We start from the raw sequence: 23,689 nt of genomic DNA, 5'->3' as shown, positions 1-23,689 counted from the left end.
GGTGACACTTAAATATAATATAATGGCTTTATATAGAAATGACTACAAACTAACAACATATTTGTCACAAATCTATAAAGCACTAATATATGCAGAGTGTTTATATGCAGTGTGTGGAACAAAAAAATGCCGCATGATTACTTAACTTGTGTAAAAACCTACAAGCTAAATGATCGGTATATCTATTACGTTCCTGCCGTGTGCAATTATGGTTTTGAATCATAAACCTATTTTATGAATCATTATGTCTTCATTAAAACAACTTAACAAAAGTAAATATAATTTCTAACCTTCACTTTAATTTGGCTGCTTTATCCTCAAAAGTTATGAAGAAATAATTAAGGTATGCTGGGAAATACTAAAACGGCAACAAAGCTGCACAATGTCTCCCTGAACTCAAGCTGTAGTCTAACTGAGAAAATAAACTCTCCAAATTCTAACTCTGTTTTATTTAACTCCAGGAAAAATGTGCTATGTGCATATTGCTAAAAGACAGAAAAGAATATATTATTAACAACCACCGAGCTAAACTCAAGTTCAGTTTCTAAATATGAGTTTTACATTTATAAATGTGCATACATACATACATGCACAGGAAATATTATGTGAACCTAACGTCAGGAGAGAAGTTCCCCAGGGACAATCAGGATGAGAAACGATGAGTCATGCGACACACTGTTCTGACCCATTTAACCTGTCACCGTCTGGGAAAAGAAAAGCCAAACGAGGGATGAGGGCATCCGTTATTCCGGGAAGTCGACAGCCTCGAATCACCAAGCAGCCATTTAGCAAGTCGGTGAAAGACCTCCTTGAACAATAGCGAAGCTGCTGAACTGCTCCGCTGCCCTGCAGTGCAGCGCGCCACAGGAACAAGGGCAATGATATCTGCCACACAGCTACTTTACTTGAGCAGAGGAGACAGCTTATCGGCCGAGGATGCAAATCAGAGAACCTACCGGCGCTCCCAACTCTGCTCCGTCTCAGCCCGCGTCGGCCGGTGCTCGATGCCTGCGCGGAGGAATAACCTCCTTCTGAATATTTACACATACACATGCAGTAAATAAAAAGCGGGCTGAAAGTAGGTCTGACTCTAAACTTAAAGAGTCCCGCCCCCCAACAACATAGACATAGTAAATGTCCCATGTGTGTGCATGTGCGTGTTTTAAAAGTCTAAAGTGCTGCAGGGGGTGCTACACATGCCGCGTTCACGCTGCACGCCAAAAGAGAAGCCACGTGGTGAGCGGACTGACTGCTATTTTCTCCTGGAAAACGAGGGCTTCGGATTCCTAACATGTTGTGGAGATTAGAAAGCAATTCTGTGGAATTCCAAGCCCCATATGGCGACAAGGTGCTCACATACCCCCCCATTAGAGGTTCCTTCTCCTTGCCAGGAGTTTCAGCACTTGTTCGAAAGCCAAAATAAAGATTAAGCAACAGAGGGGAGCAAAGAAAAAGGCCGGCAGCTAAAATGGGAGCAAAATTATGCTCATTTTGGTCTGAATAGTTAAATCTCCTCTCATCAGCTGCTGTGAGACCCAGACCATGGACTGTAAAGAAGGTAAAAGAGGATGAAGAGGGAGGGGTGGGGGTGGGGGGGGGCATCACATGGATCATGACTCATTTGAGGTATTAGACCACTGCTGTTCCAGCTTCCCAAATCACCTTCTATAGACTCGCGGGCCAACAATGAGTCAGCCGTTGGACACTTTCAGTGAAAAGATGGTGGCATTCCCCCGTTCAAACCACAATGAATTCAGGGAATAAGCAATAAGCTCCTATTATGCAAATCTCTGGAGTTTTTACGGGAAAAGCCCCTCCTTGACTGCGATCTTTCAGGGACCTTTTACCTGTGCGAGCGCTCGACGATGTCGAAGAGGATTAGCAGCTCGACTGTTCAGTGAGCTACTTGAAAAGAGTATAGCAGCATCCGTAACGGCGTCAACAAAACAACCCCCATTGAGGCTTTTCTGGAGTAACATCAAAACCGATTCTCTGCTCGTGGAGCTCGAATCAGCCTGTCACAGTCTGAGAAATTAGTCGTCGTAACTGTCTGAGTGCACGGCTGTCATATTTCATCACACCCGTTGTTTCGCGAGCACGAGATCAGCCCGGCGATGCGCACGAAAACAGCCCCGCCGTTTATTAGCATAAAACGCCATCGCTGCTGGATTCCAGTTTGACATCTGACGGCCCGCCGAAAAAGAGGCATGAAAGAGATATCCTTCCTCGGGCCGCAGCCTCCTGCGCGCCGTCACCATCGCCCAGAGCAGCTTGTTGCATCATCAAGGCTGCCCTGCTCGTTTCAGGCTGAGATATAAAGAGAGAGAGAAAAATGCAGGGCTGACTGATTGGAACTCCAACAGCCCCATTAGCGAGGCACGTTCCTGAGGCATGCAACAATTAAGGCGGCGCTGCCTGCCAGGGAGGACTGAAAGATCCACGAGCAGCCAAATACTCGTCATTCAATGCAGCCAAGCTGAAACCCCGAGCCAAGAGATTGTAACTTCTGGAGGGGGAAAATACCAGCCCAAGTAAAAATCATATTGAGTGAAGCAATTCTGAGGCGTGTTGACAATTGCTTCATTATGAAACATGCAAGCCAAAAACAATATTCTAATTCTAATGAGAAGAAAGCTGCACTTGAATAAATGAAACCTACTGCGACACCAGTGAGAAGTAAAGGAGAGCTGGTGCATCCAACGTTTGGCAAAGACAGATGGATACGCTCCCGAGTAAATCACCGAGGGACACCAGCATGCAGATATCATTTTTTTAAGCTCCTACATGACCACATGGGACGGGAATGTGTCTAGTCACAGCAAAAGGTAAAGTCCGCCCGTGGCACATTTCTCCTGGCTATACGTTTCAAGCGCGCTCCTCCGAGAGAAAACAGGAGCCTCAGCACTACAGCGAGGGTGACCCACTTCACAACTTTATTGCACAGTGCTGCAGTGCTGCTAGCGAAGTTCCCAAACACTGCCAAATATACACAATACACGGGAGTTCATATATAGCAGCCTCTGTGACATTAGCTCGGCACCCACCATGTGCACAAACACAGAAACACAAGAGCCTCTTTATCGTAAACATTCCAAAGAAAGCTGGTTTTAAAATCGTGCAGACTTTCCAGCTACTCCCCGGAGAGGTTGTCTGCAGTGAAAAGGCAGAGGAAGTGTTCAGCAGCACCTGCTCCACACTCTGCACCCCCCCCCCCCCAAAAAAAAACCCCCAAAAAACAGGGGCAACACAATACGACTTTGAAGCAGAACCTCTGAGAGATCAGGTGCCGAGAATTGGCACCGTGTTGGCCGTGGTCGGGGCCCTAAAACACTCAGCAACCAAAAACAAAAAAGACTATTCAAAGTATCGAGGACTTCTCGAAATGCACAGCTGCGTCAGAAGAGAGGCGGCAGCGTTTGCGCCGAGAGGGAAAGTTAATTAGGTTTGTTGGAGAGAAAAGACAGAGGCTTGTTCGCCACAGAGACCGGAGTGCAGCGCAACAGCAGCAGCTTGTGGCGCCGGGGGGGCTCGAGGGGTCGGAGGACCGGAGACGGCGTGCCAGTCCTGTTGCCTGCGAGCCTCAGATTGCGGAGAGCGGACGGGAGGCCTGTGATTTCCGATCGTCCCCTGTGCACGTGCCCGCGTTGATTTCCACACCACCGCGTGGCAGGGGGACACAGTATCCGTCCCTTTGAAGGCAGTCCCGCAGATTAGGCGTCCAACTCTCAGCCCCCTGCTGCGATGACCATATTTCAGGGAGATTGGTTGGAATAATTCAGGACTCTTTGGAGAATGCAGGCAATTTGTTATCGCTAATATAGCAGAAAATGAATATATTTGCATATTCATCATTTGTCAAACTGGAGCCACACACACACACACAAAAAAAATAAAAAAAACACAACGAATGAATTACATCGGGATGAAATCTCTGTTTTTAATCAGTATACTGATGAACAATATATCAGGATTAAGCCACTGGTGAAACACTAGAACCGACACATTTTCATGTTCAGGGAGGTCACACGTAGTTGATGCCAGTGCTGCGTGACTTATAACTCATGCAGTATAATACACCACATCCACAATGCAGTTATCTGGTTGGAGTACATGTCGATACACTGAATACTGTGAACAGAATCGCTGCGTGTATTGGGCCACTAAATGCAATCAATATGCTACAGGATTTTGCATCAGCGTGATGAAGAGCATTGATTTGTAACAGATTTAATTTACTGGGTCAGTGTTTTTTTGTTTTTTTTCATTTGACATGAACGTGTGTGTTGACACCTGACTACTAGAACAGGCCGCCTGTCGAGTGTACGAGACCTACGGAGGACACATTTACAAGCGTCAACACAACTGATTGGATATAAAAGTGGACCTGGCTTCCGGCTCTGAAAAAAATGAGGCCGATGCGGATGGAGCTCAAGCTGCAATACCACCGGGTGCCACCAGAGGTCGGCTCCAAAAAGCCTCCGACTCCACAGACTCCCATTGAAGTCAATAATTATTTTCCACTAGTTATTTTGGTTTTGCTAGCTAAAGTTGCCTTTTTAATTTGTTTTCTGGCGGTCCATCTGAAAATAATCCGTCATTAATTAGAAAATAAGCTTCACAAAGCCGTGTTTTTGGGGACATGTCTGTTTGATTGACAGGCCTGTGGTGCAGTCAGGTTACGGCTATCGGTGGGCGGGACGTAGTTTCGTCGGGTTCCCAATCAGACCGAGTCAGATCCCCAGCTCATCTAAATATGGTCACTAACGACTCCAAACCGCTCGGGACTAGCGCGATGACGCCGGCCAATACTCGAAGCTTCATTACGGCCGTTTACAAACCAAAGGGTGACGTCGCTGCTGGTTGCCGCTTGGTCAACACCCCAGAAAAACGTCGATTTTACCAGTGGCTCCCCAGATCAACACTACCACACCGCGACTGCTTCTGTCTTGATATGGTGTTTCCGATGTGTCAATTAATGCAATGCTACGTGACTAAAGGCCACAGGGGTACATTTTTATACCCGCCTTAAAAAAAAAAAAAAAAAGTTCCATCCATAAAAAAAAGGATCTGAGATCATTTCTGCATGTAATTATAGAAGGTAGTAAAGCACTCAGCGCACGTCACTTTCATCACCATTAGCAGTACAAGGCCATGTAAAAGTCACAACATGAGTGGCATGAGAACATGAAGGATCAAGGGGAAGGGCGCACTCGGTCTGGTCTCCTGTGACTCAGCTGTGGCTCACCGGTAAGCGAGCCGCGAGTCGCAGCTACGCGCCGCACTAGGAGGGCATTGATGCGTGTTCTGCCGGTTACAGACACCGGCAGCCTTAATTAGCACCGGTGTTTCAGGGACATTATGCTTGAAGGGCTGCGGATAAGTGGCACACGGAAAACGGAGGAGGTGGGTTATGGCTCGGAGTAGACTGAGGAATGAGTACTCCCAATCTGAGAAACTCAAGTCTGGAATGTAGCTGCTCCGTGACCCCAAAAACACTCCCCGAGTTCCCTTGTGGCCTGAACAACAGAGGCTGCAGCTGGTCACTCCTTTATAGGAACCTACTCTACCCCCCACCCAACCATCAAACACACACACACACACACATTCAAATTCAAGAAGGAAGGAGCACAAAACCGACCAAAGAGTGAGGTTTTATTGGATTAAGCCTCTCTTAACTGTACTACAATATGATGGAAAGAATTCGGGAACTCAAGGAGGTCTGTGTCAACAGGCCTTATTTGCTTAACTTTGAGAACTTCGCTGGGTTTAGTGCACTCTTTTTCCACGTCTTATAATACGAGGAGGTAGAAAAGAAAAAAAAAAAAACATGCCTTTATACAGCTGCTGACCAACCAGGGTGTTAAACTGAGACTCTCCTTGAATCTTTAAGGATCCAGAAAAGCAGCTTGGTAACCAACGACAACTTAGTAAAAGCCAGAAGGGAAATAAAAACCCATGAGAGTGTAATAGTGATGGCAGCCAAAGGTCCAGTTAGAAAAACACAGGCTGTGATGTACTGGGTATGTTGTAGGGGCCGTGCACTCGCAGCATCAATCTTCAGAGCTGTATTTTTTTTCTCTTTTCTTTCACAAGCACAGATAAAAAAAAAAAAAAAAAAAAAAAAAAAGAAGCATGCAGCCAGGCGTCGAGAGGATGGAGCTATTTCTGTCGCTGTCTTTTTGAGACATGTAAAAGCACAAATAATGATAGAAAACAAGGTGTTCTGATGGCTAATGTACACTTGCCATCTGACCATGACCGTCCTGTCGCTCAGACAATGGACACTCTCCCCGTATTTGATCATCAAATAAAGAAACAAAAATGCCATTTAAGCTGTCACAGGTGTGATATTACACCAATATATCATTTAAAAATGAAATTCTGATCGTAGAGTATAATGGCTGTAAAAAAAAAAAACACAAAAACAACTGGGACTACTACTGAGAAAACTGGTACATTTTGTTTTTCTTAGTCTGTGCTCATTCCTCGCGTCCCTGGGTTTGTTTTCGCCCCCCTCTAATCACGCAAGACTGTTGAGACAGTTAAACGTGCTGTGGCTCTACTGGCCTGAATTCTGACTCAACCTTTTCTCTCCAACTTTCAGCTGCACCCTCTTCAAAACAAAACAAAAAAAAAAAAAAAAAAAAGGAACACACAGACACGATGTCCTATTACTAAACTAAAAGCTTGCTTGGCCGGAGCAACAGGATACTGGCAGCTCTAAAAGAGTCCACCGCAGGGCCAGGATTGTACACTCTCCAGCCCGGCGCGGAGTGTTAAGTACAGCACCTTCCACGGATGGCTGGCACCTGTCCCTCCGTATCCGCAGACCTGGTTGGCACAGATCAACACTGCACCACGTTCCACTTCACAGCCTATTACGCATTCCAAACAAATTATATATTGGGGGGCAGGAGGGAGGGGGGGTGTACGGTGTTACGGGATGAGGTGGTATTACGGTGGAGCTGCTCTCCCCCCCCCCCCCCCCCCCCCACCGGCAGCCACTACGGGCCACGCATACGGTAGAGGTTCATTAGACAGCTCAATAGAGCCTTGTGGAATGTGCGAAGAGGCGCATCCCTCCATTGTTCACCAGCAGGCTCCTCTGGGAACGGGCTCAGCACATATCAAGAGCTGATGAGGGGGTGTGTAACAATGCCTGGCCCGTCACATGTAATGGCATACGACAGGCAGCCCAGTGCCTGCATGCCTCTATTGTAGAAACCAGCCAACTGTACGAGCAGTTGAGAATCGGTAGCTGTTAAAATGCCAGAAAACTCCTTTATCTTCTTCGGAGGTTCTGTTCTCGGTTTGGATGAACTCTTGCCACTGGTTAGCATAATGTTTGTGTGCTGGCAGTGTTTCGCGACTGGAGCTGCGGCCGCTGCAGTGAAAGCTGCTTGCATCATGGGCCGATGTGGCCCCCGAGGCCGGTTAGCTTACAGCGGTTTGGACTTTCCCCTCTTTCCTTTATCATTCTCTTTCATTTTATTCCCTGGACCCGAGCAACAAGCAGTTACAGCAACGGCAGCGCGTTGCGAAGTTCAGAGAGGCATTCTGATGAAGAGCCGGACCTCGTCAGCGCGCTTCCCCCGCCAGCGGGTCACTAACGGCCAGTCCTCGCCTTCAAATACCCAACAGGGTTAGTGACAGAGCTCCGAATTAACGGGACGTACGTCTAATGTGGTTAAATGGATTCTGTTTTTTCAGATATGAAGAAACAATGAGTCTCTTTCTAAAACGATTCCCATATAAACAAGTCAACAGGACCACGATTCAAATAAATCAAATGTTGACACATTGAGATTTTCTATTATGGCTTCTGCACTGCAATTATGAGATTTTTTTTTTTTTGGGGGGGGCTATTTGGCTGCAACTGCTGATAACTGTAATCAAGAATGAAAGTATTTGAGTGTGATGGACTCACACACCTCATATCGGTCAATATATAACTGCACATTGGACTACAATTCTCTGGCGTAGTAACAAAATTAGTGCTAAACATATTAAATGTTTCATTAAAGTTTCGATTCGGGAAACATTCATTTTAACACAATAGGTTTGTCTGGCTGTATGTTTTCACCTGAACACTGCCAGCAGATGGGTCACATGTCATGTGATCACGTACAGCTGGTCACAGGTGTACACCTCATTAAGCCAGTCGCTGCATCAGAGGAGCAAATGTGGCAATTAGTCAAGTTGACATATATGACAAAATGATACTTTACATTTGTGTAGGTGGGAGGTTGAATAAAAAAAAAAAAAAAAATATCTGTCTGCAATTCAGAAACTCAAAGACTGTGATGTCTGCGTACAGCATGAAAACCGACCGGATGTCACATGACAGCGTGACGTGAACAGTCAAGCCAGCGCTGAGAGAGCTCTACTAAAGAGCTGTCCGAGGGAATCATTAATCCCAAAAGGCAGCATGAGACAGATGGTACGAAGATGGAGGATCAATGCTCTCCTGACTGAGTCCAGCGGCCGGGGCCCAGAGGCAGGAAGTGGGCTAATCCCTCAAAAGAAAGTTGCAGACTAAACACGCAATAGAAGCTCCAGCCATCTCCTGCTCCTCCGGCCCCCGCCGGCCATGCTGCATGTACCGCCTGATACAATGCGGCTGGCACTGGGAGGATGGCGGAGGGAGGCGGGAGGGGGGGGGGGTTAAAAAGAGAAAGGGAGAAGTAGGGGAGAGGTTTGTTCCTGCGTTTTTGGTTGAGGGAAGCTTTATGAGGACTTTACTTCCCCCACCCCCCCTCCTCCTCTCAGGGCCCCTCTAAGAGGTCCCCAACTAACTGCAGGACGGAGGGGGTGGAGCCTATATGAACTATACATAACTGTCAAAGAAGCCCCAGTTCTTTTGAAAAGGCCCCAGAACCAGACTCCTCTTAAAGGTTCTGGGAGGCTGCAGTTTTCCCAGCATAAAGCACAGCCAGAGTACAGCTCCACTGTACCGTCTTTACCGAGACAAATAGCACATATCATATCAGTGAATCCCCTGATGCTGCGTCTTGTACTGTTTACGTGTGTGCACTTGAGCGATTGTTCCCTTCCTCAAAGCGGAAATTAAATCTGTACTATCAATATTACGTAGAGACAGTTACAGTACAGTCTGGTTGTCAATTAGCGTCAAATTCAGCCTGTTATGTTTTCTGTAGAACAGATGGTGGGAAACGGGAGCCCAACATGTCATCAATCAGCGGCTTTAAGTATCACCGAGGGTCTCTATTCGCTGCTGGTGCTGCCCAGAGAAGTGTCACATCTGCAACTTAAAGTACAGTCAGTGAAGCCAGTGAAGGTGGTGACACACACACACACACACACACACACACACACACACACACACACACACACGCGAGTATATACACCAGAAAATTGCCTTGCGTTGCGTGGGTTGACATGAAAGCAGATCGTGTCGTTACTAAGAAGGATCCCATTGTTGCTATTATGTAATCACATCACTCCACTTAAACGATATGAAAATTATCGTGTAAATATTGCCACAATAATAATTACGGCCTTGATGTGGCCGCAAGCACAACTTTATTTAAAGCGTGATGAGCTCCATTCCCCCGGGTTTCTGGTCAGCCTCTGCTGTCACACTGCGAGTACGGAGCCTCTTCTTGCTTTCTCCGAGGCGAGTGGCTTCCTTATCTACCTGATCGAAAACATGTGCTCTTGTTGCTGGCTTCCAGAAGCACAGATAGGAAGGTGTTTATTGGACACAGTCAGGGAAACCACGAATCCCGCTCCCTTATAAACAGGGCTCCCCTGTCCGTAGCCTGCAGACAAACACGGAGTAAATAAGCCGGGGATCCAATTGATGTTCCTCTGTAGCCTCCAGTGTGTGTTTGTGTGCACTTGTGTGTTAAAGGGAGAGTGGACTGGTATTGTGTTTACACTTCACCTTTGCAGGATATACCATATTTGGCTGCAGGAAAAGCAACAAAAAAAAATACTGTGCAGACTGTATATAAAAGTGGACGTAGCTTCTGGGTCTGAAAAATGAGACCGGTGAGGAAGTGCCTTCAGCTGCGATACCACCGAGTGCTACTACATAGACTCCGTCTGGTTTAGTTTTCTGGCGGTCCATCTGAAAATAATCTCGTCATTAATTAAAAAATAAGCTCCAAAAAGACGTGTTTTTGGGGGGCGGGCCTGTGGTGCAGTCAGGTTACGAATATCAGTGGGCGGGACGTAGTATCGTCGGGTTTCCAATCCGATCGAGTCAGATCCACCGCTCGCTTCCCTTCCAGCTCGTCCAAATATGGTCACTTCCTGCTCCAAACTGCTCCGACGTAGCAACAATACGAGACTCGAGGTTTCATAACGCCCGTTAACAAACCGACGGGTGCCGTCAAACAGTCGTCAACAGGTGAGTTGAAAGCAATTGAACAAAAAGCAACCCATAGAAACACATGGCATGAAATGTATACTGTGTTTGCATGCAGGCAATCTGCACCCGTTTTCATAACAGGCACACTGAAGTGCTGAATTGGTAAAAAAAAAGAAAACAACAACAACAACAGCAACAAGATAATAAGCTGCCATCTCAACGAGGCACCGCTTCTCCTCCACCATGCCATTCCCAAAGATAGCGGTACAAAGGCATCCATCTCCTGCACACACACCCCCCCCCCTCCCCACCTCCCTCCTCCTCCTCTCCAGCCTTCCAATTTACTGCCACTCACCTTTTTTTAATTCCATCAGCGTGATGATGAAAGCTGAGAGAGCATTATGGTTCTCGCCAGTGGTCAGACAGTGAGTGAGCGAGTGCGGGCCCGCATCGGTCACGCTGTCAGCCGAGCCAAATGGGTTAGGACACATAGAAGGGGGAAGCCAAGGCGGAGGCAGAGGGGGGGGGGAGGTGCGGTGCCAAGGGGCTGAGTGAGTGGCACAGACCCCTGGACCTACACAGAACACCAAACGCAGGGTAAACACTGGAAAAACGCGAGGGCATGTTCATTTGACACGGAGCGACAACACACGCTGTTCTATCTATAGTGGCGTGTAATTCTCGCAGGGGTCAAATAGCATTTGCACATAATTCTCCGTGTTTGTTTTAACCCACTCGGCGGACCAGATGTCTGCTATAGTGTTACATCGGGGAGGTTCAGACAAAGTAGACCTATCGCTATCCTCTGGCAACTGTGCCGCAGATTTAGATAATTCTTTTCATTCATTTTCATTTCATTATTTCGATATGAAGAATTAGAGAACTAATCAACACAAAACGGATCAATTTCAATTATACAAGCCAGAGAAAAATCTGCAAATCCTCACATTTCGGACTCTGCGACGTGCCAAAGCTTGGCGTGCTTTCTTCAATGTGGATACTGGCAAAATATCTCAAGCCAACTGAGGTAACGAAACACTGGATATTGAGAATGACAAGTTATACAAATTTCTATCAAGCAAAATAAAGCTTTTTTTTCTTTTCTTTTCTTTTTTTGCCAAAAATGTATCATGTTTGGTATTTGAAGCCAGTTAAATGTGCCAAAGAAAAAAAGTGCAAACTGTTCCACTGTGCTCTTTCGCTGGATGGAGGAACATACACAGCACACGATGCGGTTGCCACGTAGGTGTGCTTATCGTGCGGACGTACATATATGGTGTCGGCTTTCCCCTTGTAAATTAAGGTTCGGGTTATTTAAAACCAAAAACAGGCACCCATTGACAGAAGTAAGTGGCGTGTGGGCGGGGTGGCAGATACTGTGACATGTGGAGCCATGGGAGCGGTATGGGAACCACGGGGAGTATGCTCCAGTATGGACAGGCTGCGTTGACGAGAAGGCCATCTGCTATTGGCAGTCGCGCCACCATATGATCGAACCTCCTCCAAGACCGTCTCGCCTTCAAAACACAACAGCACTCATGACCCCACCCCCCACCCACCCCCCCGCTCCCCAACACCCATAAACCCACTTCCTGCACTCAACAGCGTCGCATTGACGGACCGTATTGTCCGTATGTTTCCGGTCATTGGCATTATTCCTGCATGACCTCCGCTCCTTCACACAATGCTGCTCCTCATGCTCTACATGTCTTCAAATATTGATCTACGCCGCATCCTCCGCACTCACAAAAGGGGATCCTTAAGTGGTGAGGAGGGGAGGAGGAGGGGGGCGGGGGGGGGGGACAGGGACTTTTCGAGCCCGTCATGCAAAAACACCCCCGCGGGAAGAAGTCTGACAGCTTTTTAATTTCAGTAAGGAATCAAACAGCATCGTAGAGGGGGTGGAGGGGGGTGATGGGTGGCGCTCGGCTGCTGCATCTGAAACCCCCGCTTGCTGTCAGGAATCTGGCAGTAACCCGCAGTCTGAAGACAAGACCTTCTTTAGTCTCTGGCTGATTCTCTGATGAGTTATTTTGTTATTCAGACGGGTCCTTCTAGCTCGCGGAGAAAAAGTGAAGTCAGGTTTTTGATAGACCTTGGCAAGACGATGACTACTGGATTATTCATCGTGTTTTCTTTTCTCCTTCACGACAAATCTGTTCCTCTATTTTTCATGAGCTGCTGACGCTACGGCCTCTGCAGCTAAATTTGGAGGATTTGGGCGCTACCCTGCTGGTGTAGTTGTAAAATGAAGGTCAGTTTATATTTAACTCAGACGAGGTCTGGTGGAGACTCCCCCACTAATTGTGGCCCATGCAGTAATCTCCAGTGGACTCAAACTCATCTACTGTAAGCTCTGCTGCGGCATTAAGATGAGGTCAAGGCAGAGCAGCATCCCTCCCAGTTTCTCTTGAATATCGCAATTGATTTCAAGCCACCGGACATCTTAAGGGACATACGTAGTACTGCGGAGAGCATCGCTGCTGAAAGAGGCACCGGGAAGGATTCAAATGACGACGTTCAATACGGGTCTTAAAGGCAAGAAGCACGACGTGGACGCCGACACCCGTCCCTTTATGGCTTAGGTGGGATTTTGACACACTTACAGCGCGGCCCGAGCAGGTGCTCCCGAGCTGAGGAATGTCCATCTGAGTTGAAAAGGTCGCGCCACGATGCCGGCCCGGCCCAAAGCATGCCGACCGTGTCGGTCTCACGGGGGTCACGGACACGGGGGGGGGGGGGCACCTCGCCGCCGACCCGTTTTGGGATGCATTCGGTGGGGGACTCGGGTTGGTTGACACGCATTTCATCTCGTTCTCATCGCACCAGAGCCGGGATTCCCACGGGCAACTTTTGCCCTGCTTTTTGCCCCGTCGCCTCGCACTTGTGAGCACACTGGAGCGCAGCTTTCAAACGCTATCAAAAAAGAAGAAAGAGTCTGCCAGAGAGAAAAACTCTCTAGTTGCAGAAGGCTCCTCCAGTTATCGGGTCGCACTCATCCACAGGGGCCACTGTTAACGTATTATCATCAGAGCAACAGTGGAGAGTTGACAGACTGTTTTTGTCTGCCAGACAGGGGTTTGGTAACTCCACCCCTCTCAGCCTGGTGGAGGAGAACAGCGCTGATGAGAAGTTGACCTTATTCAATCAAATGGTTGTTGTTTTTTTTTCCCCTCCTCTACTTTCTTTCTTTCTTTTTGGACATCTGTCTTCCCAATTTTTTGTATTTTTTTTTGTGCATTTCAACGCTGCCAAGCTTGGCGGGGGAAAAGAGCGTTGTGATGGTGTAGGCTGCCTGTGGATGGGCTTCAAACACAGGGAACACTTCCAATAATGTATGCACATCATGCCCTGGTACGCTCACACCCACACACACACACACACACACAGTAACGCACACGCAAGAGCTAACAAAAGCACATTCCTGCGGTATCTGTGCAAGTGAAAGACAAAAAGAGTTTAATGCCATGTCTCTCACACTATTGGCACTGCAGCCCGTGGGCTGTAAATCCCGAGGCTCCCGGGCTCATTCACAGCCTCGCAGGCGATGATCAGGGACAAACTTTCAATACTTCACCGCTTGTCCTCTTGATCACATCAGTAATTCTATATGTGGCACTGACACATCCGAGCCCATGAATGTGTCAGGAAAGTCATAACTCACAGCATTGCATGCAAGCAAGGCATGTGGCCCCCCCCCCCCCCAAACACACACACACACACACACACACACACACACACACACATAGGAGCACCACCGCATATCTCATGGTCATGACTAGTTACAGAGTGAAATAGTCACTAAGTGGTGTACTCCCGATGTTATGCTCCAACCTGTACACATACATGTATAACACATCCGTACACACGGACTACATGTATGCACTCACATCACGCGCGCGCGCGCGCGCGCTATCCTCCTGAAGGACATCGATAATAATCTGTCAATCTCCGCTTTTCATATATCAAACTGAGTGACAAACAGCCGCATAAAAGCCACAAAGAGTGATGATTAAAATAAGAAGTGTGCGACACAACACAAACAACGAGGAATCAATTAGCAGCAGGAGGAAGACAAGAAGAGTCAAGAGAGGCTGAAGATACGATGAGAGGAGACCGGCAGGCACAGCAACACGAACCTGTTTCACTTCAGCAGGCATGGTCCAAAATCCCGAAAAATAAAAACCTCCCGGGGAAACGTGTGACAGCTATTTCCTCCTCTCGGAAAAAGTTCTCCTTTCCCTCCTCTCCTCCGCTCGTCTCCTCACGTTTTTCCTTGTTTATTTACGTTGAGTTTTCCCCCAACTGTGAGCGCAGAGGCAGCAGCTCAGACGCAGGCAGCCATCCTCTTACTCGGCTACGTCGAGCCAGCCACGGTTAGCGAGGGGGACACAGGAAGTGTGGCGGTGCGCCTTTCAAAATAAAAGTGCGACGCGCGATCGTGGAGGAAAGCTTGACGGGTGGGTTGGACATATATCCTAGGTATGCCAGCCACTACAAAACAACGTACACGTTTGACTTCTTCCGGTTCAGGAGACGAAGTGGTTACGAGAGAAATGGTCCAATAAGATGTGAAAGGTGCTGTTACTCAATTCAAATCACTTTAACAATGTTCAGCAAGCAAAACGAAAAACACAGCCGCCTGCCGAGCTGCTTCCTAATAATAAGTAGTAGCCACTATTTTTAGTAGCAAGCAGTAAATCTTGTGTAGCATCTATATATTTATATAAAAAATAAAAAAAAAACAGCCATGATAAAAAAAAGTAAGCTCCTTGTAATATCACCCCGACCTCAAGAGGCGATAGTGAGTCACTGTTGCGCCCTAGTTAAGTAGTAGTTAGCTTTTTCTAATAACTGATCATCATAAAGTTAGATTGAATAGACCAAGCAGTGGACTGACTTTTAAAAAAAATTACTTAAATAATGAAAGTTTAAAGTGGTTTTGCAAGACGGGACCTAAATCTTACACAGTAAACCTTTAAACATATCTTTAACATCAACAGTTACAGTTTAGATTTCTTTGCTTGTGCCCATAAAACTCCAAAGTAATCGGACCACTTTACAGGACGTCTTTTCGGAAGCGTGTATTAGAGGTTTTAGTAAATGTGAACTTCTGAATATCAAAAATAAAATCAGGATTATATCCCAAAAACAAATTATTATTGGTATATAAATTCTACAAAACAGCAAAAATAATAAATTTTCTGTTGGTCTTATTACAGAAGTAGGTGCGTTTTAACTGTAATGTCATTTCTTCAGTCCAAATATTTTGCTGTACTAGACAGATCGCATTTCCTTCGGAGGACTTCGACATGAATGCCAAACACATAAAGAAGTATTTGGACTCGTGACCAAACGGTGACCGTATATCTGATTATTTCCAGCAGGAAGTTTGTAGTATTTTTATTTGGCAGCAGAATGACTGACAAATATTTTTGGCGGAAACGGTAATGCTTTTACTTTGAAAGCAAAATCACATTACATCCAGTGTAATTGTGGCTATCCGAGTCTGGTTTGACACAGCTGAAAGAAGGACCTTGCTGTCTCAGTAGCAGAGATGCTGTATGTATGTACAGAACGGTGGGAGATAGAAGAAGAGAAGAGGAAAGGATCGTCCCTCTGTAACGCAAGCGGCACCTCAAAGGGGAGGAAAGGAGCTCAACCGAGCTGAACAAACACACACTCGCTCAACAAAAAAAGTTAGGCGGCGAGAGAACAAAACCCCTCCAGGGCTGAGAGAATGAGAGTGGGGGTGTTAATAGAGAGGAGGGTTCCCAGACTGGATATGTCGCCCTCTCTCTCTCTCTCTCCTCCGTCTCTCATTGGGTCTATATGGCTCTCACTCTATCTCTGGCATCTCGTTGGGGTGGGACCAGCTCCCTCTATGCACTCCAGCTGCGCCTGTCTGTCAACCCGTCGACCCCTCCCCCTTGTTGGCATAGACAGAGAGATGGAGGAGGAGGAGGAGGAGGAGGAGGAGGAGGAAGGGAGGGGAGGAGGTGATGGGGGGGCGGACAGGGGCTCACACACAAAACAAAAGTTGTCGCTATTGAAGCGAAGGCACCCCATACTCTGCAAATTTTTGCACCCTACACACACACACACACACACACACACACACACACACACACAGAGCTCCTTTTCTCCTGCTCTTTGTGCCATTCCTCTCACTGCACTTGATATAAGGGAGGGGTGGGACGTACGTGAAAGAATTCACATTCAAATATCTATGACTGTGACCAAGACCGAGCAGGAATGTTAATCTAATAACGTAGATGGAAGCCTTACTAAGAACAACTTTGAGAGGAATCTGAAAAGACAAGGAGAGAAAGAGAGAGAGAGAGAGAGAGAGAGAGAGAGAGAGAGAGGAAAAGGATGACTGGACTAAAAGAAGGGGAAAAAAAAAAAAAAAAAAAAGGGAGGATGGAGAAATCCCAAATGGAGGGGAAATGGCTGAGGTTTTGCATTCCAGCAGCTTGGCAGTGCTATTTCATGTCCCACAATGTTACTGCTCCATTTGTTCTTAATGAAAGACCTGGCCCACCATGCACCATTACATTTAACTCTATTTACTCTCAACAATAACCTCCAGCCAACCAACGTTACCCTGAAAACGTCAGAAACAAGTTTGGTAACTTCAGTTGCAGAGCGTTCCTTTCGCCGACGTGATTTGCGATATCACATTTCCGTTTAAGCCATTTAAGCACCGAGCGAGTTTCATAACCCTGTTTAAAAATCCATTAAGTGCTGTGGAATACTCATGAGAGCAGATCAGAGAAGAAGCATTAGTCTTTACTTTCTCTATAAAAAAACGCATGTGCTTTATTTTATCTTTTATTTTTTTATGTTGTGTTTATTGATTTGAGGAACATTTGCCAAATGTCTGTGCCATCCAGATTTAAGAGACTGTCCTCCTTCCAGAAACAAACGCGTCGGCCTTTTCGTGCAATGCAGCTTTTTGCGACGCGCAGTCATAAGCAACTTCTGGTGGTCGTACAAACAACGGCAAGCTGGTGTCTTGACCTTTGACCTTTTGGTGGCATGCCTTGTGTTAAAATTACATGCCGGGACGCCAATGGAAGGTCAATTAGGATCCTTTGTCGTGGCAGCAACACAAACGTCAGCCGGAGATGTGACGCAGTTCAGAAGACGTCTTCATACTGAGGTTTTTCTTGTTAGGAGGAGGCAGATTCGGTGGTTAGATACACGAGCAGACCGAGGTGCAGGAGACCGCTGTTCATTTCTCGTTTGCAACCCACGATTCTGTAAAGCTCTTTCAAAAACACATTTTCTGTTGCCATGACAATGAAGGCTGCATAACTTTTAGGAAGTAGCAACTTTGTTCTACTTCTGGATTTAGCATGGTAGCATGTTAACATTTGCCAGTTAGGACTGAACACATAGTTCAGCTAAGGCTGATGGGAATGTGATTAATGCCTATTGGTTAGTTGTAAATTGAAATTTTGAGCTGATCACAGCACTAAAAGTTGTTGCAATTCATCCTGACATTTAAACACGAGTGTTTGTACCAGTTTGCACTCCAATTTTACTTGAGAGTCAGTGAGGGCATCAGCAAAATCAGGAGAATTTATCACCCGGGGACCATGAATGTACCGAATTTTGAGCTTACATGTCAAGATATTTGTCTGGCTTAATCAAAACGTTGACCTGCTGATCAGTACTGCTGATTCGAGTCAGTAGGATTCATCCTCTTGGGATCATCAATGTCTCGACAAAATTGAATGCGAATCCGTCCAACAGAGGTCAAGTCATTTCAGTCTTGGCTAAACTTGGAGACCAACTGACTGACCAACGGATATTTCCATCTCTAGACTCATACTGTACCATTCTTTTCCAGCACTCGTGTACAGAGAGGACAGGCTGTGTAAACTAAATATCTAAAAAATATCTAAATATCTAAAAAAAATCCTACAGTATATTCACCATTTCATTTAAAAATAGATCCCAGAATGTGTTCAACATCGGAGGCTGGTGATGCATAGTGTTTCAGGGACTATCTGCTACTATCAGAGAGAAAAAGCTATATTCTCTTGAGTCCAGCCAACCCACACCCGGTCAGGGCTTGTAAAATAAATGTACAAGGTGTATGAATAATCCACGAGTTGTAATCAAAGCTCCTGAAGTCAGCTTTAGTCTGTCAAGACGCACAGTGTGAAACAGATGGTAGAAAGGTTAATGTTCGGCAACAAGGCGCGCTTTGACAGCCAGACACCTCCAATGAAGCTACATCTGTTAGAATCATGTTTTTCACTTCCATGCATGATGGCAGATGCAGAGAAAAACAGAAAAATGGAGGAGAAACAGCAGATGCAGTGCAGAAAGTAGACTGGAGGTAGGAGCGGCTAGAAAATGCACGTGGTGCTTCAGTGCAAAAAATGTTTTTATAATCTTCGGTTTCAAAGGAGACTTTAATGGCATTTAATTTTGAAACCTTTTACCCTGTGCCAAGAATACCTAGCTTGGGAAACAGTACTTTACTGTTAAACATTATTAAAGAGGTGAGTCCAACCAAATCTCCGCCTCCACACAAAGCAGATCCTCAAAAATGCATAAACAGTGATTTTAGAGATAATACCGAGTTTGCTGCTCTGCGTTCTTGAGGACAATGTTGGAGCCTGGGTGACAAAAATCATGTATATGTGAGAGTCTACAGGGCAAGACGATTTGCTCTGCTACAGGCTGACTGCTGTTTATTCCAACAATGCCACAGCTTGCAAAAAAGCCCTTATCTAATGACTTTTACTATCATGTTTTTATTTTCCCCTTGAAAAATGGCGAGTCAGCGATGCACAGGATTAGAGTCCAATCTATTGGGGGGCTTTTGTCTTGCAAAAAGGCAATTTTCCCTTCATTTAGGGAAATAAAGCTCTTTTTAAATGACATCACTTCAGATCAAAAGGTTCTATTTTCTGTTTTTATGTCGCAATACTATAATTGCACGGCAAGATTTGTAATACGACTATAACAGGATTAGGATTCTGCTTGTTTTCTGTCTTGTCATGCATAATTGGGACACTGAATGGGGCACAAACAACAGAATCTGAAACAGTCTGAGGCTGACATGCTGCAAATCATTAACTGCTACGCCCCAAAAGATTTTTTTCCTCTCACCTTCATTATAGCTAAACATACCTTTTTTTTATCTGTAATGGAGCTTTCTAATGGCAGTTAATGGTATGTCTAATACCACCCAATATCGTGAAATAGTCACGCTTTGGCCTGTCTAGGCAACAATTACAAGTTTTCCTGTAATGGACGGAAATTAAACCTACTGCATACGTAGGGCCATGTGAGTTACAGGAAAATACTTCCTAATACTGCCAAATATTGTCATTTGATAACTCTGTTGTGGAACCTTGGCCACATGATCCCACATCACATGACATTTAAGCGTGTTTAAGTTTCACGCTGTCAAAATGTGTAACTCCCGCCCAGACAGGACAAAACCTGGATATTTCACATTTTACTGTCGTGGACCGGCGTGCATATTTCACGCTTTGTCGTTGTGGCCCGGCGTGTCTATTTCACATTTTGCTGTAGTGGACCAGCTTGTCTATTTCACGTTTTGCCGTGATACTTTGTTGTCTAATAATGATAACAGCCAATCATCTGTCCAATGTGGTCGAATGTACAGCCATATTTTATAAGAAATTCTTCTCTCTTTTGAAATTTTGAGATTTCTTATGACAGATGGGTGAGATTAATTGTAGGTGGAAAAACTTAAAGTTTTCGATGCATCAGAACATGTTTTTCATGTTGGCAGCTTTTTTCAGCGTCTGATGATCGGCTTCTCGAGAATTCTCTGAGATGAGTCACGTTTCTTGGAAATTAACAGATGAAAGTGTTAAATCTGTAATTGTAATTTGTCTGAAGAATGTTGAAGTTCAAATGAGATTTTTGTTTTTCCACAAATGTAATGAGTGTTCAGTTCAGCGCAGAGTGATCAGTTCAAATGAGGCCCTTGGAGCAGGAGGGCCGACAAGAGCGGTGCCCATATTTTTTACACATTCCTGTGCTTTCCATCAGCCTCGGCACTCCAGAGTCACTCTCAGACACTCTGCGTGAGACAGTTTCTATACTCGCATATATTTCTTCTGCACATCATCCTCCTCAAATGCACCAACATGTAAAGGATGGCCATACAGCCGGGCTCCAGTTTAAGACAAACTATGTGATTTGGGGATTTTGTGTGTGTGTGCGTGCGTGTGCGTGCGCGTGCGCGTGTGTGTGTGTGTGTGTGTGTGTGTGTGTGTGTGTGTGTGTGCGTGTGTGTGTGTGTGTGTGTGTGTGTGTGTGTGTGTGCGTGTGATGCAAAACAGCAAAGGTTTGCAAATTCCAGCCACTATGATGTCCAGTCTTTTCACAGTCTGTCCAGATGTGTTGAGCGCCTCAGCCCGAGGCGATGCCAGAACTCATTAAGTCAGTCAGCCGGAGTGCAAAGTCAATTGGTGGTTCTGACTTTATGGTTATAATCTGACGGTATAAGAACTGAAGTGTGGACTACTGCTGCTACACATACACTCCTCCTCTTGCAAAAAATTCACATGATGATAATGCACACAGGTGGAAGAGCGAAGATTTATTTCGGGAACCAGCAAATACCAACAGGTTTACGTCTGTTGCCCTTAAATAGAGCTGAGATTTTAGGCTAATTCAGATAACCAGCTGAGAGTTGAGGTTGCTCCTTCTCAGTGGATTCATCTGCTATTTATTTTGGGAGAGGATTTTTTATTTTTGTGTTTTTTGCACAAGTTGATTTGTCTGCCCTAGCTGTGTTTTTAAATGCAGAGTTTAAATGCGACTCTGGCACCCAAACAAATATCGAAATACATTTTTTTAAATTAATAGTAACTCCTCAGGCCAATTTACATGATTGTATGGATTTGCAGAGTGGCAGTAATGCGAGGGATACCGATTTTCAGTCTATACCGTCGAGGCTGAAACTCTGATTTGTTTTATTTGGCAATGGACCTGAATATTCCCATTGTAGTAACCTTTAATAAAGAACACAAGGGGTGAAATTGAAATGTTTACCTTACAGTCCCTTCAGCCATTAAGGCCATTTGTAGTCTTAAGCAGTGCTCTATCCAATGACGTGTGAATTTACTCCTGCAAGCTTCCCCAAAAACAAGGCCCGGTGTTGCTTCTGCTCCTTATTTGATCACCATTTACATGCTTGTAAGTCATGTCGTAAAAATGTCACATCGGTATATTGAACTCACGGGGATAATTAAATCAAGGCTTTTAAGAACAACTCTAAAAGTTCGAAGACTGTTTTCAATTTTGTTCTCCTCGGTTGAAGGGGGTCAACGCCAAAGCCTTGTTTAGTTACCCTGCTGGACACTGAGGAGGGTGAGGTCACATTCCTCAGGTGGCACCGGGGTCTTGCGAAGGAGAGGGGCTTTATTTTTAACACATGGGCGATAGTTTAGTCTCTGAATTTAACAGCCAAGCCCAGCAGTTTGTTTAGACTGCCGTCGATGTCCGCGTTGTCCAGAACTTTCAGACCGAGGCAGTGCCCTTCAAAGAGATTTAACCTGTCTGTTCACCTACACAGAGAGGGTGTGTGGCAAAGGAAATAGAAGCAGTTGTTCAGATACCCCCTCTTAGTGCTTTTAGTGAGCATAATGGTTTAATGGATTGTGATCAAATGGCAGGGAGGTGCACCAGGACAGGCATTAAGTCCACCAAGTTGGGGCTGATTTGAAGGATGAAGGTTTGAGCCGCCCCAGAGGAATATAAATAGCTCGCAGTACAAAAGGCTTTTCCGCTCCCCCCTTCAAACCTCTCTCTCTCTCTCTCTCTCTCTCTCTCTCTCTCTCTCTCTCTCCCTCTCTCCCTCCCTGTTCAGCTGAACAAGAGGAATACGCACAACCCCAACCTTGAGTAAAAATGCCTGTCCTTCCATGTCAGACCCTGTACCGAGATGAGAAGCAGAATGGACTGACCCGCCCACCCTGAGCGGTTAGGACTGTGATTCATGGGCCACTGCCTCAAACTTGACTCTTAATGTTGAAGTGGGGTGAATAAAAGATTATCTAGAACACTAATGGAACATGCACTCTGCATTTTTAGCTTAGGAATATAATGGGAAGAAGTCTCTCTTCTCTAAATGTACGATACATTTATTGGCTAAAGAATCCTTTTGACAGCAGTTCTGAGATTTTTTTTGAAACACGACTGTTCATACCAATTAAAATTTTATGGGAATCCATCTAATAGATGTTATTTTAGTTGGCACAAAAGACCCAGCAGCTTTCAAACAAGCTGACATTGCCATCCCTTGAGCCAAGCTGCTATCAGGGTGAAAAGTGACAACCCACCCAGTGGTTCGTGAGCTGCCGTTTTGAAGCTAGGAGTCTGGTTTCTGGCTGTCACCATCTTGTTTTTTTGGAAGCAGAGGTGAAAACATTTGGACGAGCTAAGGAGCTGACTGAGAACCTGAGGACACTACGCCCACCCGCCTAGACTGGGAACCTGACTGCACCCCAGGCATGTCAATCAAACTAGGCACGTCCCCAAACACACATCACTTCACCATCAATGTTAGTATTATTATTGACTTTTTTATTATGACAGCTTTTATCTTTTTAATGTATTTCACTGTCCTCATTTCAATTCTTGTTTTTTGTTTCTAGTTCTTATTTCACTCTATTTTACCACTCTTATCTTCTACATTTCTATTATCTCTATGATCTTGCGCGCATTGGTCTCAAAGTGTTTTTTTTTTTAAATTGTCTTTTTTTCCTTTCAATTTGTTTTTAATTTTGTCTTTAAATGGTGCTATTTATTTATATTTGCCTGTCAATAATCTGTTAAGCACTTTGAACTGCACAGAAAATGTACATAGCCGCTAGATAAATAAAGTTTGTTTGGTTGATTGATTGATCAACACTTGTGGGGGAAAAGAAAATTGACTTAGTATTTCATGAGAGAAGTTGGTGCTTTTTGGAGTCTGAGTTTTTTTGGAGCCAGTCCCTTGCAGCCCTGAGTTTTATTTCACTTTAAGGCACTACTGCATTGGCTTCCCCTTTCAGACCCAGAGACCACGTTGATTTTTATATACAGTCTGTGGCTAAAACTCATGGCAACATTTTACAGGGACGGCACATTTGGGAACCACAACTTTTGGTGTTAACAAGCTGCAAAGAGAAGTTTACTGGAACATCTACCCTTCTACATGTACAAGATTACAGCTGCAAAATTTGTCTAATTTCCGTCTGCCTCTTATGATTATTCCAAGGTATGATCAGAAACTTTTGCAGGTAAAGATATACAGTAGACTGAGTAACCTTTAAACTGCGGCGAGACATGATTAGGTGGTCCATACAG

The 23,689-nt window shown here is 45.4% G+C and overlaps 1 protein-coding gene across 6 annotated transcripts in view; it reads right to left on the bottom strand.

Annotated features, from left to right (window-relative positions):
• arvcfb (ARVCF delta catenin family member b) overlaps positions 1-23,689 on the bottom strand; it is a 219,705-nt gene that overhangs the window by 100,373 nt on the left and 95,643 nt on the right. Inside the window, exon 1 of one of the 6 annotated variants that reach the window (XM_069138261.1) lies at positions 14,476-14,691. The exons of the other annotated variants lie outside the window; for them this stretch is intronic. Coding sequence (XP_068994362.1) covers positions 14,476-14,496 — 21 coding nt within the window. The 5' untranslated portion in view covers positions 14,497-14,691. Of the gene's footprint in view, positions 1-14,475; positions 14,692-23,689 lie in introns of those variants that run through there. 6 annotated transcript variants of the gene reach the window in all.

This window comes from Embiotoca jacksoni, unplaced genomic scaffold (assembly GCF_022577435.1).
Source record: "Embiotoca jacksoni isolate LCO1_2020_lvr unplaced genomic scaffold, fEmbJac1.0.p SCAF_8, whole genome shotgun sequence".
Classification (NCBI taxonomy): domain Eukaryota; kingdom Metazoa; phylum Chordata; class Actinopteri; family Embiotocidae; genus Embiotoca; species Embiotoca jacksoni.
The sequence above is the reverse complement of the archived record's forward strand: the minus strand, read 5'-3'. Positions and strand labels throughout refer to the sequence as shown.